The sequence below is a fragment of the Culex pipiens genome, chromosome 3, assembly GCF_016801865.2.
Source record: "Culex pipiens pallens isolate TS chromosome 3, TS_CPP_V2, whole genome shotgun sequence".
NCBI classification, from domain to species: Eukaryota; Metazoa; Arthropoda; class Insecta; order Diptera; family Culicidae; genus Culex; species Culex pipiens.
The window spans coordinates 63,127,072-63,142,722 of NC_068939.1; the positions used below are offsets into that span (position 1 = coordinate 63,127,072).

A 15,651-nucleotide genomic window follows, 5' to 3' on the forward strand; every position below is an offset into this window, starting at 1 on the left:
TTTGAGTATTTGAGAATGTAAAATTTTGAATTCAAGATTTTTTTAACTGTCCCTTTGTTTCAATTTTAATACCACAGAGTGTTTTATCTTTAACGTTCTAGTTTTTTTGCTTAATTAAAAAAAATCCGAGCCCGCATATTTAATTGTTTATGATATTTTTTAATGTTAATGTTAATTTTGTTTTTAAATTATTTGAGTTGGATTCTTTCAATTCTTTTTCTAATTTTAGAAATTCTATTTTTTTAAGATTCATATCTAAAATTAATTGATTTTGAAATTGTTGTGTTTTTTAAATTTTTTAAAATTTCTACTTTCTTTCGCCTTGCCGGTTGAAAAACTTATTATTAAAAAAAGTAATTTTAAATATATAGTTTTTTTTTCTTGATTATGGGTAATTCTCTACCAACTCACACGAAATCGGGAAAAGTTGCCCCGACCCCTCTTCGATTTGCGTGAAACTTTGTCCTAAGGGGTAACTTTTGTCCCTGATCACGAAACCGAGGTCCGTTTTTTGATATCTCGTGACGGAGGGGCGGTACGACCCCTTCCATTTTTTAACATGCGAAAAAAGAGGTGTTTTTCAACAATTTGCAGCCTGAAACGGTGATGAGATAGAAATTTGGTGTCAAAGGGACTTTTATGTAAAATTAGACGCCCGATTTGATGGCGTACTCAGAATTCCGAATAAACGTATTTTTCATCGAAAAAAACACTAAAAAAGTTTTAAAAATTCTCCCATTTTCCGTTACTCGACTGTAAAAAATTTTGGAACATGTCATTTTATGGGAAATTTAATGTACTTTTCGAATCTACATTGTCCCAGAAGGGTCATTTTTTCATTTAGAACAAAATTTTTCATTTTAAAATTTCGTGTTTTTTCTAACTTTGCAGGGTTATTTTTTAGAGTGTAACAATGTTCTACAAAGTTGTAGAGCATTTTGATATATAGACATAAGGGGTTTGCTAATAAACATCACGAGTTATCGCGATTTTACGAAAAAAAGTTTTGAAAAAGTTACTTTTTCGTTTCTCTTTGTTTCGTCGTCCGTTTCTTTCGCGGGTGACCATGAATGGCCATGATCGATGACGACCAACGTTTTCAAAACTTTTTTTTCGTAGAATCGCGATAACTCGTGATGTTTATTAGCAAACCCCTTATGTCTATATATCAAAATTTGTGTAATTGTCTGCTCTACAACTTTGTAGAACATTGTTACACTCTAAAAAATAACCCTGCAAAGTTAGAAAAAACACGAAATTTTAAAATGAAAAATTTTGTTCTAAATGAAAAAATGACCCTTCTGGGACAATGTAGATTCGAAAAGTACATTAAATTTCCCATAAAATGACATGTTCCAAAAAATTTTACAGTCGAGTAACGGAAAATGGGAGAATTTTTAAAACTTTTTTAGTGTTTTTTTCGATGAAAAATACGTTTATTCGAAATTCTGAGTACGCCATCAAATCGGGCGTCTAATTTTACACAAAAGTCCCTTTGACACCAAATTTCTATCTCATCACCGTTTCAGGCTGCAAATTATTGAAAAACACCTCTTTTTTCACATGTTCAAAAATGGAAGGGGTCGTACCGCCCCTCCGTCACGAGATATCAAAAAACGGACCTCGGATTCGTGATCAGGGACAAAAGTTACCCCTTAGGACAAAGTTTCACGCAAATCGAAGAGGGGTCGGGGCAACTGCTGTGTGAGTTGGCGGAGAATTACCCTTATGAATTGTATTTTCTTATTAATTTGTGGAAACAAATCTGAGCTTGCATATTTTATTGTTTATTACATTTTGTAATGTTATTTTTTTTAATTATTCGTTTTTAAATTTTTTTAAATTGTTAGAGTTGGACTATTTCAATTCTGTTCTGGATCTTTTTCTTAGTTTAGAAATTCTTTGATTGTTTTCTTTTTTTTAAGATTCATTTCAGATAACTTTCTTTTTTTGGGGGTTTTATTTGTTTTTTTATGTAATCTTATTTTTAGGCTGCCGGTTGAAAAACTTGATGTTAAAAAAATGTCATATTTTCTTTATTTTTTCTTGATTTTTTCTCTTGTTTTTATTGTTTTTGTCGTGAGTTAAAATTATATTTCAATTATTGCTCGTTTTTTTCTGAAGTCACGTTTGAGGTTGCTCGATAGTAAATTTCAATCGTATTTTCTCGAAGGTGAGTCTTAAATTGTTGATGGTAGATCGAGATTTGTAATCGAGAATCATAATCTTACTATCGAGTATTTCAATCAATCACTTACTGAATGATACTTTTTGAAAAACCAATGAATAATTCAAACTCCTTAAATATTCGTGTCGAATTATTCGTAAAATAAAATGCTCATCAAATCTAGAAAGATATTTTTGTGATATTTTTGTATGTTGCTTTTAGATAATTTAAGGTTTCCACAATAACATTTTGATTATTTTTAAATCAAAACATCCACATCTTTTCACTGTCTGACAGCATCAAACAAAGAGCAACCAAACAAATGCTGCTGCTCTTCCCAAACATTTCGCTTGGAATAATATTCAATTACATAGCAACCGTCCAGCTCAGAAGCCACACGAGTTCAACATTCCAAGTTGGAACGTACCTGGCTTTTTCAACTTTTCTCCAGCAAAAACAAATCCCAGCCGGGAGGGTAAAAACAAGGGAGAAAGTTTTTTTTTCCCGGGGATGCGTCGTTCGGTACGGCCTAGGAAAAAGTTCTAAACTGAGTTTGAAGTGAGGGACGGCAAAAAAGTATCCACTATCATCGTGTAACTGTGTGTTCCTTTGGATGCTCCGGGACTTTGGACTGTAGTCTACGGAGTTGGTTGCTCTTTTTTTTTTCTGTCGGTTCGAACATTTTCCCGTTACTCTCCATTTTGCAGCGGCGCAGCATGCTTCCAGGAAGTTCTGGGCCATACCCCTTAAAGGTGGTGAGGGAAAAACTCATGAGCTTGCTGTTATGGGAAGTGATTTTTTTGTCTACTTACTGCCATCTCCGGAGATGCAATCTGTATACGGAAAAAGAAAACACAATGCAAAAAAAGTACTTGTAAAACTTTGAACAAATAGAAAAGACATTTCTTCAAATCAATTACTAAATTTTTACATTAATCAGAAGAGAAATTTAATGAAATTTTCTCCGTGCACCACGTCATCAGCATCCTGCATCGGCACCATGTGTGAAACAGTTAAGGTCTAGACCCACCCCCATAAGTGTGAGGGGGCACCTTTCCCTGGGCGGAAGTTGTTCCCAACGGGGTTCTACGCTCTACAAATGATATGATTAATGATGGTATAATAAAGTTTACTTGCACTTGCTCCAGGTTGTTGTGCTTACTCATAGAAAATTACTCGGTAATGGACACCTTGCCGGAAGCTTCCTACTGTATCATCAAAGTATCGGTTGCCACGAGACGTGTAACCGGAAACTGGCTGAGACTATTAAATTACACTGCGACGTACCTGCTAAACTAGCCACTTGATACAAGCCATAAATAATGTTCTTGGGATCGCTTGAGAGAATTGATTAAATTTTTGAATGATTTATTGGAAACTTTGTTTTTTTTTTTTTCTTCGAAAAAGGTTACAACAGTAAAACTTGAAAAACACACCACAAAAACCCGCATCCCATAAAAAGTTGTCGCGTTGCATCTTCTCTCAAGTAGTCACAAAAAACAAGCAATCTTCTCCCCATCTACCACCGTTAATACGAGTCCCGCGGGGGTCCTTGGTGGCCAAGAAATATGGGTTTTTCACGCCGCCATCGCCAAAGTCACCACAAGCAAGCACTGTGCGGAAGTTTTTTGTTGCATAATTTTCCCGTTGGATCTTTACGCCGTTTTAATGTTTGTTTTGTGTTCTTATTCAAGTTTTTCTTTCGCGCGTTTGGCGGCACTGTGGTTAAGCTGATGTAAAAAAATAAATAAAAATATAACCGCCAAAAACTTCAAAAAATATTTGCAACGGCCTCACTGCGTCAAAAAATAAATCGTTTTTCCATAAGTTTTTTGAATAAGCATATTAGGGTGTTTTTTCGAAAAAAAATTAGTTTTTTTTTTTTTTTGAAAAAATACTTCACTATTAAAAAGCTCCCCACTATTAAAAAGCTGAGAAAAAATGCCACAATTTGGATCAATGTTAAAAAAAGAAACCTTCATGAAATTGTCCACTATTACTTCTTGAAAGGGCTTAAAACATTTCTCGGGTGAGTTTTCAAAAAGCCGTACAGCCACCGTGACCTCCGACACCAATATTCGCAGTTCTCCAAATTGTAACAAAATTTCATCTATTTTTTGTTTGGGGCACTTGTAAGACGTGTAGATGAACAATCTTAAGCATTTTTGAAATGTGTTTTTCGTAAGTAGGTCGAATACCGAGGCAAAAATGGCTTTGTTTATCATTGGCTCTTACGGCTTTTTGAAAACCGAGATTTATTTTTAATATTTTGAAATGTTAGGCTGGATTTAAAATTTCGAAATATTTTTTTATCGAAAAGAGCAGAAAATTTAAAATAAATCACAAATCTGACAAAATTCCAAGTTCTGGAAAATTATTCTGCTACGTAATTTGAGGATGGCTCCGTAGACGCAATAAATCGCAATAAATATGGTCGCGAAAAATTCCGAATGAAATTAAACTTTTTTTTAATAAGGTTAAATTTTCAAAAGTTCGAGAATACTTATATAATTTGAAAATTTATTATTGCAAAACAACTGAGCAGATCTAATCTAATCTAATATTTGCTAAACAACTGTGCAGTTGTAAAAAGAATTTTAAAACAGGTTTTTCATTCCATTGAAATAAATATTGGTTGGCAAAAAACATGCTAAGCTGTTTAAATTTTAACCAAAAAAAAAAAAACGTGCAAAAAGCTGAAAACGAAAAAAAAAAATCATTGCATGATGATTTTGTATGTTCAAAACGTAAAATAGTAAAAATACAAACCCACTAAATCGAAGATTTATTAATTTAACATCATAAACAATATTTAACATCCAAGATAATTGAAATCCAAAAATTTCAATGGTCAAAAATAGCAAAAATTTCTGATAAGTTTTTTTTTATCGAAAATATGACTTTTGAAATTAAAATGCTAAAGTTTTTGCCTTCTAATTTTTCTTACATGTTTTGCGTAGAAGTAATGTTAACCTCCAATATTATTTGCCTTGCAATAAAAAAAATATTCCAAAATTTGAACTTACGTTTTTAGTATTTAATGCAATTTGTTATGTAACCCTTTGAATCATTCAATATTTTTTTTGAATTTTGTTCGTGAAATTGAATCTTTCATTTCGTTTCTGAGTTGAGCAATTCTCTACGAAATTTAGCCTTCGGTATGCCCAAAGAAGCCATTTTTGCAGCTGTTCATAAAAAAAATAAATATGAAAATTCAAAAATCTGCATGTTTTGAACGAATTTTTTAATCGATTTTGTGTCTTCGACAAAGTTGTAGATACGGACTACACTGCAAATAAAATGATCCACAGTAAAAGAAGGTAATTTATTAATTTCACTTTTTGTCACTAAAGCTTGATTTGCAACAAAAAAAAACATTTTTTATTTTTTATAACTTTTTGATGTGTTTTAGTGCCAACTTTTCAGAAATTTCCAGATTGTGCAAAACATCTTTGACCGAGTTATGCGTCTTTGAATCAATACTGATTTTTTCAAAAATCGAAATATTGGTCGTAAAAATATTTCAACTTCATTTTTCTATGTAAAATCGAATTTGCAATCAAAAAGTACATTGGCGAAATTTTGGTAAAGTGCACCGTTTTCAATTTATAGCTGTTCAATAAGAGCCCATGTTTGCCCACTTTTGGAAAAAAAATATTTTTTTGCAATTCCGTCGTGAAACTTCTCACTTTTCCTGTCATTCTTGAACGACGAAATAGCCTACTTTTCTGTACCAAAAATAACAGAATCGAAAAGCAACACTTTTCAAAATAAATGCTGGTAAGTTCTACTTTTCAGCACTCAAATGGGTGCTGAAAAGTTGAACTTTTCAGCACTTGTTTCGAAAAGTAACACTTTTCAACATTTTTTTGATTTAAACGATTTATTGACAAAATACATAAAAATTTGACTTAAAATTTCACTCAATGGGTGTTTTTCGGATTTGCAACAAATGTTGTATGGAACTCGTTGAAAAACTTGATTTTTTCAGCACTCTTCGTATTTATCCAACTCGGTGAACCTCGTTGGATAAATGTACGACTCGTGCCGAAAAAATCCCTTTTTTGCAACTTGTTGCATAAACTACTATTAAAAGCTGAGAAAATTATCTATATTTTGCTTTTAACAACTTTGTTGATACGACTCTTAGTTGCTGAGATATTGCCATGTAAGTGTTTAAAAACAGGAAAATTGATGTTTTCCATGCTCTAATGTCGATATCTCAGCAACACGCGGTTAACATTTCAACAAACTACCTCTTTATTGCATTATAAACTCGGGTTGGGGAAAAAAAACTTTGGTTAGCGACCACAAGAACTTTTTTCCGTCCTCTCACCCCTCAACGCTGCGCGGAAAATTCCTGTCGTTTTGGACGGAAAACTGCTATTTGTAGCTCGCGCGTGTTTTTAAAATAGAATAAAAATGTCAGAATATTATGTGTTAAACAGGAAAAAGTTGCTCTCAACCCTGTTTTTTTTTTCTCACGACTTCAAGTTTCAAGTTTGAGGGAAAAACTAAAGCTCGAAAAAATTGAGCGCCGTGGCGTGCGAAGAGGGCAAGTCGAAACGAGAAAACTTTCCCGTTTAAACAAGTGATTCTCGTTTGACTTTCCGATAAGTTTGCCCGCTCTTTTTGGTGGGGAGGGAGGAAAAAATAAACAAGCTTGAAACATTTTGGGAGTGGGGGGAAACGGACCACGGTCTGGTCCTTTGGAATCCTAATGTTTTCAAATTTGTATCGTTTGTATCGAATTAGCTCTAATCAATTTTGTCTTATTTGATTCTGTTTGGAATCATTGGTCTTAATTTTGTGTTGAAGATTCTCGTCACGTTTCTCGTTGCTGTTAAAAACCCAACAGATTTCAAACATCGCTTTTCCCAATGCAGTGGAAAACTTGTTCCATTTTCCCCCCTGACGTGATGAAAATTGTTTTCGAACGTGTTTTCCCCCCGAAATTTAAACTTTTTCCTCTCTCTCTCTTTTCCTTTTGCAGTCCGGCGCGAAAATCAACATATCAGACGGATCCTGTCCGGAGCGGATCGTCACGGTGTCCGGTTCCAGAAGTGCTATCTACAAAGCCTTTACACTGATCACAAAGAAGTTTGAGGAGGTGAGTTTTTTCGTTGGAGTTTTGCCGAATAGACATTTATCCTTAATTTTCTCCTTCCCTTTTGCAGTGGTGTTCACAGTTCCAAGACAATACTAATGCACAGGGTAAAACACAGATTCCAATCCGCCTCATCGTACCCGCTAGTCAGTGTGGTTCGCTGATCGGTAAGTAACACCCTACCAAGTGACGGAAGCGACGTTCAATTCTAAATGGATTTTTCTCAACTTCTATTGTCCAGGTAAGGGTGGCTCCAAGATCAAGGAGATCCGCGAGATCACCGGCTGCTCGATCCAGGTCGCGAGCGAAATGTTGCCAAACTCGACGGAACGGGCCGTCACGCTGAGCGGTTCGGCCGACTCGATCACGCAGTGCATCTACCACATATGCTGCGTGATGCTGGAGGTGAGTGATATTTTAAATCTTATTATTTTGAAATAAAAAAAATGAAACTGGCAACACTTGCCTACCAGATCAGCTTAAAAAAGTTTACATTTTTGTCAAGTTCTCTTCCTATACTTGAGTAATATAACTATGATTTTTTTCTGATTTTTATGCAAAATGTAGAACATACATTGAGAATTAATGAAAACATTTGCTGCAAGCATAAAAGTTCGTGAAAATATTTTTTGAAATTGTATTGAACACCACAAAGGACGAACAACTGTACTGAATTTTGTAAAATCTAGTTATTTCAAAGTTGGAGTGTTTTTACATAACTTATTTTTCTTCAAATTTGTTTTTTAATAAAAATGCTACACATTAATCCATATGTTATTTTATTATTTGCAGAATTTAAGATATTTATGTGTGAATCCATAACTGTTGTGTGGAACACCTCAAAAAATACTCTTTTGGTTTGAAAATGAACAATATTTAATGCCTTCATAATTTTTTTAATTATAAAGCAATTGTTAAACACTTTGACAACGTTAACTTTTTCGTTTTAATTTGAAGAAACTTTGTTTGTACTTTTTGTTATGACCAAAGAAGACATTTTACATCATAGGCTCGTTCATACAAGTATCCATACAATTTTGGCAACTGTATGTACAAAAATGCTACTGAACTGAAATATACAAAAACCAATATCTTGAGTACAGATTTTCTGAACAATTTTGGTATCTTCGGCTAAGTTGTAGATATTCCACTCTGTACCCGTTTTTTCAATCCGATTCTTCACACTCAAAAAATAAATAAGGATCATTCCAGGTCAACTGAGTACACTTTTGGACACGACCTTCACCGATTTGGACCAAACTTGGAGGGAACATCTATTGATAGTAAACAGAAATCCTAAGTTTGGAGCTGGTTGGACCATCCCTCTATTTTTGGCACCGCCCTCTTTTTGACGATTTTCTAAAAAAACTTTTTTTTTTTCTTTTAATCATAACTTTTCAACTATATGAGCAAAAGACTTTCTACAGGTTGCATTTTATAGAAAGTTGTCCAAGGAATTCGATAAAAATAAAATTTTAACCATTAAATGCCCTCTTATATGATATGGGTAATTCTCTACCAACTCACACAAAATCGGGAAAAGTTGCCCCGACCCCTCTTCGATTTGCGTGAAACTTTGTCCTAAGGGGTAACTTTTGTCCCTGATCACGAAACCGAGGTCCGTTTTTTGATATCTCGTGACGGAGGGGCGGTACGACCCCTTCCATTTTTGAACATGTGAAAAAAGAGGTGTTTTTCAATAATTTGCAGCCTGAAACGGTGATGAGATAGAAATTTGGTGTCAAAGCGACTTTTATGTAAAATTAGACGCCCGATTTGATGGTGTACTCAGAATTCCGAAAAAACGTATTTTTCATCGAAAAAAACATTAAAAAAGTTTTAAAAATTCTCCCATTTTCCGTTACTCGACTGTAAAAAATTTTGGAACATGTCATTTTATGGGAAATTTAATGTACTTTTCGAATCTTCATTGTCCCAGAAGGGTCATTTTTTCATTTAGAACAAAATTTTTCATTTTAAAATTTCGTGTTTTTTCTAACTTTGCAGGGTTATTTTTTAGAGTGTAACAATGTTCTACAAAGTTGTAGAACAGACAATTACAAAAATTTTGATATATAGATATAAGAGGTTTGCTTATAAACATCACGAGTTATCGCGATTTTACGAAAAAAAGTTTTGAAAAAGTTACTTTTTGCGTTTCTCTTTGTTTCGTCGTCCGTGTCTTTCGCGGGTGACCATGAATGGCCATGATCGATGACGACCAACTTTTTCAAAACTTTTTTTCGTAAAATCGCGATAACTCGTGATGTTTATGAGCAAACCCCTTATGTCTATATATCAAAATTTTTGTAATTGTCTGTTCTACAACTTTGTAGAACATTGTTACACTCTAAAAAATAACCCTGCAAAGTTAGAAAAAACACGAAATTTTAAAATGAAAAATTTTGTTCTAAATGAAAAAATGACCCTTCTGGGACAATATAGATTCGAAAAGTACATTAAATTTCCCATAAAATGACATGTTCCAAAATTTTTTACAGTCGAGTAACGGAAAATGGGAGAATTTTTAAAACTTTTTTAGTGTTTTTTTCGATGAAAAATACGTTTATTCGGAATTCTGAGTACGCCATCAAATCGGGCGTCTAATTTTACACAAAAGTCCCTTTGACACCAAATTTCTATCTCATCACCGTTTCAGGCTGCAAATTATTGAAAAACACCTCTTTTTTCACATGTTCAAAAATGGAAGGGGTCGTACCGCCCCTCCGTCACGAGGTATCAAAAAACGGACCTCGGATTCGTGATCAGGGACAAAAGTTACCCCTTAGGACAAAGTTTCACGCAAATCGAAGAGGGGTCGGGGCAACTGCTGTGTGAGTTGGCGGAGAATTACCCATATTTTAATGTTTTAAGTATTAAAATTCAGTTTTGAGCAATTCCTAATATTTTTATTTGTTTTATTTTATCACCATCTTGTTCCCCGGACAATTTTACATAAGAATCAATGTAGACCTCAAACTAAAATTAACTCTTGGTGAGATACAGCGATTTTACTGAAAAAAAGTTTGATTTTGCGCTGCACTATGTCCTATAAATTCTAATCCGAAATAAGTTTCTCTTATATAAAAACCGAACTATGCGGAATTCATCTCTTTTTGTTGAAAAGTACATCATGTACTTCCGAGTGCTGCACAAAATCTAACTTTTGTCAGTAAAATCGCTGTATCTCACCAAAAGTTCATTTTTGTTTGCGGTCTACATTGATTATTATGTAAAATTGTCCGGGGAACACGATGGTGATAAAATCAAACAAATAAAAATATGAGGAATTAACCAAACTGAATTTTTAAACTAAAACGTTAAAATTTAATATTAGTGGGCATTTAAGGGTTAAAATTTTATTTTTATCGAATTCCTTGGACAATTTTCTATGAAATACAACCTGTAGAAAGCCTTTTCCTCAAATAGTTGCAAAGTTATGATCAAAAAAAAGTTTTTTAGAAAATCCTCAAAAAAGAGGGCGGTGCCAAAAATAGAGGGATGGTCCAATCAGCACCAAAATTGGGATTTCTGTTAACTATCGATAGATGAACGTTCCCTCCAAGTTTGGTCCAAATCGGTGAAGGTCGAGTCCAAAAGTGTACTCAGTTGACCTGGAATATGCCCCATGAGCAAAATAATTTTTATTTTTTGAACATTCTCATTTTTGGATATGTTTGTCTTCCAACATGTCATCTTTTGAACTGTGGAAATTGTTGGTCAAAATTCAATATGCTGTTTGGAACAAAACATTTTTTTTATAAAATTCTTAAAAGTTATTTTGTTTTTTAGAAATAAATTTAAATTTGCAATTAGCAAATTTTGTATCGAATAAACATATTTTCAAAATTTTTAAATCCACGCTATTATTTGATATGTTCAAAAATCTGTACTGTAGGACTTCTTATATATTTAATTTTACAAGGAACAGAAAATTGTATGATTGTTCAACTTTTTGACAATGAAAATTAGAAGCAATTTTTCTTAGTTACTTGGTGTTTTGCTAAAAAAAAACCTTCATTTTTCCTGTTTGCTCATCTGTCTGAGGCTGTTATTTGCAGATTATTTAGAAAAAAAAAATCGACACATACTCCAGTGACAAACATGACACGTTTTGGCTGGTAGGTAGAACATTTAAAATATTGTTTCGTTTTTTTTATTGGTCCAGTCATCAATCGCTGCTGGATAATTAATGATAAATGTTTGTCATAACAAAAAATTAGTTATTAATTTGTAATAATCCAAAAAGGGTCAAAATTTCGTTTTTTCTCACTCCGTTGCAACGTCACGGAAAAATTGATATGGCAAATGAAAAGTTCGACTTAACATGTGTTTTCCATAGTCATTGACTGCAATATGACGAAAAAAAATTTCCCTGAAACTGCGATAACATGAAAATTTCAGCAGTGAAGAATACATTTTTGGGCAGCAAACTTTTCGTAATTGAAAGACACAACAGCTCAAAAAATGCAAAAAAAAAAAATGAAAAAATATGTTATTTAATGAAATCATTATTTTATAAAGAAAGCCAAATAAAAAAAAGAATCATACTTTTATTGCATTTTTGATTAGTAAATATTTTCTTAAGATTTTTTGGTATTTGAATAGACTTTTTGTATAAACAGCATCCAAAATCGTTTGGAGACCTGTATGAACGAACTAAAGATGCAGAATGTATTTTCGGGCATAGAAAAGGCACACACAAAGTTTTCTTCAAATAAAAAAATCAAGTCGGGGGAAAATGAGTAAAACGATCTAAAAATTTTCAGAAACAGGAGCAACATAGATTTTGAAGCTCATGAGATAATTTTTAGTTACTTTATATCTTGAGTTATGTTTTTTTTTTTTGTTTTAAATGTGCAAAGTGGGGAAAATACTTCAGTATACTACAGTATTTTCTTCTTTTTTCAAAACACGTTGTTTAACATTTTTTCACATACTCCGATGAGATGCAAAAGATTCTCCTCAAAAAGAATCACAACCTCACTAAAATCTTACGCTGCACTTCTCCCCATCATAAAAAGAAAAACTTTCCCTTCAGAGTACACACCATCCTCGTAAAATTCACCGCGACAACGCACAAATGTAAAGCATCAAGGGAAAAACTTTCCCTCCAACCAACCAGCAGCGCCCAAGTCAAAACTTTCCCAAAGCTCCTTAAGCTCTGCTCCCCCGCTCTCTAGGATCCTTTTTGGGGGGACCCCCACCCCCACCCTAGTTTTGCATGTGCGGTTAAAAAGTGCGGTTGTTTGCAACGACCAGAGTTGACTTCCCAACCCCCCCGTTTTGTAACGAACTTATGGGGAAAGTTTTTTTTCGATCTAAGGCAAAGTTAAGGGTCCCCCTTGGGTGTAAGTCAGAGGGTTACGTAAATTAAGCGAGGCATCAGTTGAAAAAGTGCATCAAGTTGGAAATTTTGGGCGGGGAAAAGCAATTTTGAAAGGTACGAAGAACGCGCAATATAAATTTCAATTAAAATTTATGAAATATTATACTGGGCGCGCAATATACATGCGTTCTCGCAACGTTGACGAATGTGATCCCTCCGGGTGGCACCAGCTGTGTGACCAAATTGGCTCCGTGGCAACGTCCGTGTTCAGATTCGAGTTCGAGTTCATGCAACCTGCAACAATTGGGATCAAAATTTAAGCTGGCCAAAAACGTCTATTTCGGACCCGCATACCGAAATCACATTCCGTCCTCGTCCAGTCGGAAAACTAGCGGCAATTTTGGGTTCGTAATCTCGTCCTTTAGGACTTTTTATGCTCGCATAATAGTGCTGCTGCTGCTGCTGCAGGAATGGTTTCAGATTTCGTTCGTTTCTGAACAGGAATGCGGGTTTAGTGTGTGGAACCCTTGGATTTGTGAGTGGAGTTTGATCCAGGACAGCTCCGACACAGCGATATCGCACTACACTGTGTAACAACGTCAAGTGCGCTAACTGCGGTGGCAATCACACAGCTAACTTTCGCACGTAAAAAGTCAAACCGTATCATAAACTAACCATTTGAAACAACAAACAAACTCACACGGATCGGTTTCCAAAGCCGGTTGAGTTGACGGAGAAAAACTGTTGTCACCCGGACAACCTCGGGTAATTCCATCAAGCATCTCCATACGCGAATGCACATATGCTCCGGAGTGCAAATTAAGTTGCAGTTGTGATTCGGTTTCTACGCTTTCTAGTTCGGCTAGAAGAGCAACTTTTTCTCATATCCTACCTCTCTCGTGCTCGAATGGCAGATAGCGTCGAGAAATCACTGCTAATGAAATGATAAAGCGCAGTTGGACCGTGCGCCGACGAACTTCTTCTTCTGTTCGAACGAGCTTGCTGCACCCAAACGAGGGAGAGCCAAGTTGTTGACAAATTTCTTGATTTTTGCTGTAGTTAATTTCGTTAGCTCCATCAAGTTGGTTTGTTTACAAACATTCTTCGTCAACAAAAAGTGAGTTTGACGTTTCACTTTTGAATGTATTAGTTAGATCGTAATCTCAAAAAATCATTCGTTGATCATGCGTCGATATCTCACGAACGAGAGAAGAGAGCATCTTTCGCTCTTAATATTTTCTCTCTCACCAAGTGATGGAGATGTATTGGTGAGAGGGCTTTTTTGTTGCGATAGCTGTCAATTCGTGAGGTTTCTTTAGTTTGGGTGTAGCGCATATATGCAGACAATGTTCTCAGTGTGAACGTGTGCTCCCCGTTCAAAGCGAAGCACAGAACATGCTGAAATTGAACTTTTTACCCCATGACTTACAATGCACACTCTGTCAGATCAACGAGTCCAGACAAACTAACCTAGCATCGTCCTGCAACCTATCGACCGTTCGAGGCACTAAATTAGAGATGGAATCGTTCCGGATGTTCCAACTTTTGACCAGATTGGCTTTTTTTCGCAAGTGGTTTCCAAAATCGATATTTTTCTCCTTCTAAAACTTGTAATTACACAGGGACGCCGATCCCAAACGTCATTACGTTGGGCATTTTCCCTCAAAAACTCCCTCCGCAACAATTCTGCAAAACTTACGGAAAAAAGAAAATTTTACCCAGGTACCCTATTAGAAGGGCAAAAAACCAATAACCGCAAAATTTTCCCGGTGGCGGTCGGTGGTTTGGCGATTTCCCGCGGGAAAGACTATCTTCAAGTACCCCTATTAATTATCTTCTTCATGCGCGTTTATTCGAGGGGTTTTTTTCCTCGCGTAAACTTTTCCGCTTTTCCCACTACTAGTGGGAGGGAAGGAGCGGGCTCGCCGAAAAATAACTTCATTAAATAAATTAAGAATTAACACTAAGCGGATTACGCTCGCGTGGTCGTGGGCTCTTTGTGCCAGCCCGCGAAGCTGGTGGAGCAGGGTGGCGACTAGAGATGATTGCAATTTAAATGTAGATTTGTTTAAAAAATGACACAATTTTTTTTCTACCATCCAAACCCGTCTCTAGACGTGCTTCTATTTAAAAATTCGCCAAAAATCCATTTCAATCAATATTTGATGCTTGACAAACTTTGGAAAGAAGAACTCATTGAATTTAAGAAAATTTTAAGGTTGGAAGTTTCAAATGTTTGGCTTGACTTTGCCAATGATTTTAAAAATGTATTTTTTCTGGGGTCAAGTTTTGCTGTGTTTTTCACTAACATTTCCTGTATGTTTTGTAAAATAAAGTATGCAGTTATTTTTGTAATGTCCCAAACTATGCCTCTACACATTATTCTACAATTTGAATGACAATGGTATCGTTCTATAACAGAAAATGTGAAAAAAGCAAAAAACAAGTGGCTTTAAAACATGAAAAAAAAACTAATGAGGCAAAAGATAATGAATGGTATAATAAGCCTAATACTATCAAAAACAAACATAAATCAAACATGATAAATGCAAATAAACATACAAAAAATTGAACAAAAAAGCAAGAGACGTAAAGTTTTTTCCTAGCACAAAAGTTGTTCAAAAGAACCTCCTAAACACGGGAAAAATAAAAAAATCAGCGGTAGAGGTTTAAGAATAGTGTTATACTCCGAAAAAAATTAATCCCAAAATTTCAACAATCATTTGTTCTTTTGACTTTGAAAATTGATCCAATAGTTCCTGAGCTAACGCCTGCACGGCTTGTCTAAAGGTTATTTTTATAAAACTTGAATGAACCTCGGTAATTCTTTCTGGAGCTTGTTGGGGGGACTGTCCCGAGTCAGGGAAACTGTTTTTCAAAAAATTCTATCGGTAAAAATTGATTTTATCTCATTTTGAAGTTTTTATACAATATATTTAAGCTAAAATCATGAAAAAGTATTAAATAAATTGCTGAAATTATGATGTTTTTTTTTGTTATTTCATCAAAACATCAGTTTCGAGTTACCTCAACATGTCTCCAATATCC

At 34.7% G+C, this 15,651-nt stretch overlaps 1 protein-coding gene across 23 annotated transcripts in view; it reads left to right on the plus strand.

The window, feature by feature from the left end:
• LOC120424318 (poly(rC)-binding protein 3) overlaps window positions 1-15,651 on the plus strand; it is a 335,864-nt gene that overhangs the window by 250,756 nt on the left and 69,457 nt on the right. For 20 of the 23 annotated variants that reach the window (XR_008212383.1, XR_008212384.1, XM_052709550.1 and 17 more), the window contains 3 exons: window positions 7,161-7,277; window positions 7,345-7,441; window positions 7,516-7,679. The exons of the other annotated variants lie outside the window; for them this stretch is intronic. Coding sequence is in view for 18 of the 20 variants with exons in the window: in XM_052709550.1 (XP_052565510.1) it covers window positions 7,161-7,277; window positions 7,345-7,441; window positions 7,516-7,679 (378 nt within the window). In the remaining 2 variants the exon portion in view is untranslated. The remainder of the gene's footprint in view (window positions 1-7,160; window positions 7,278-7,344; window positions 7,442-7,515; window positions 7,680-15,651) is intronic. 23 annotated transcript variants of the gene reach the window in all.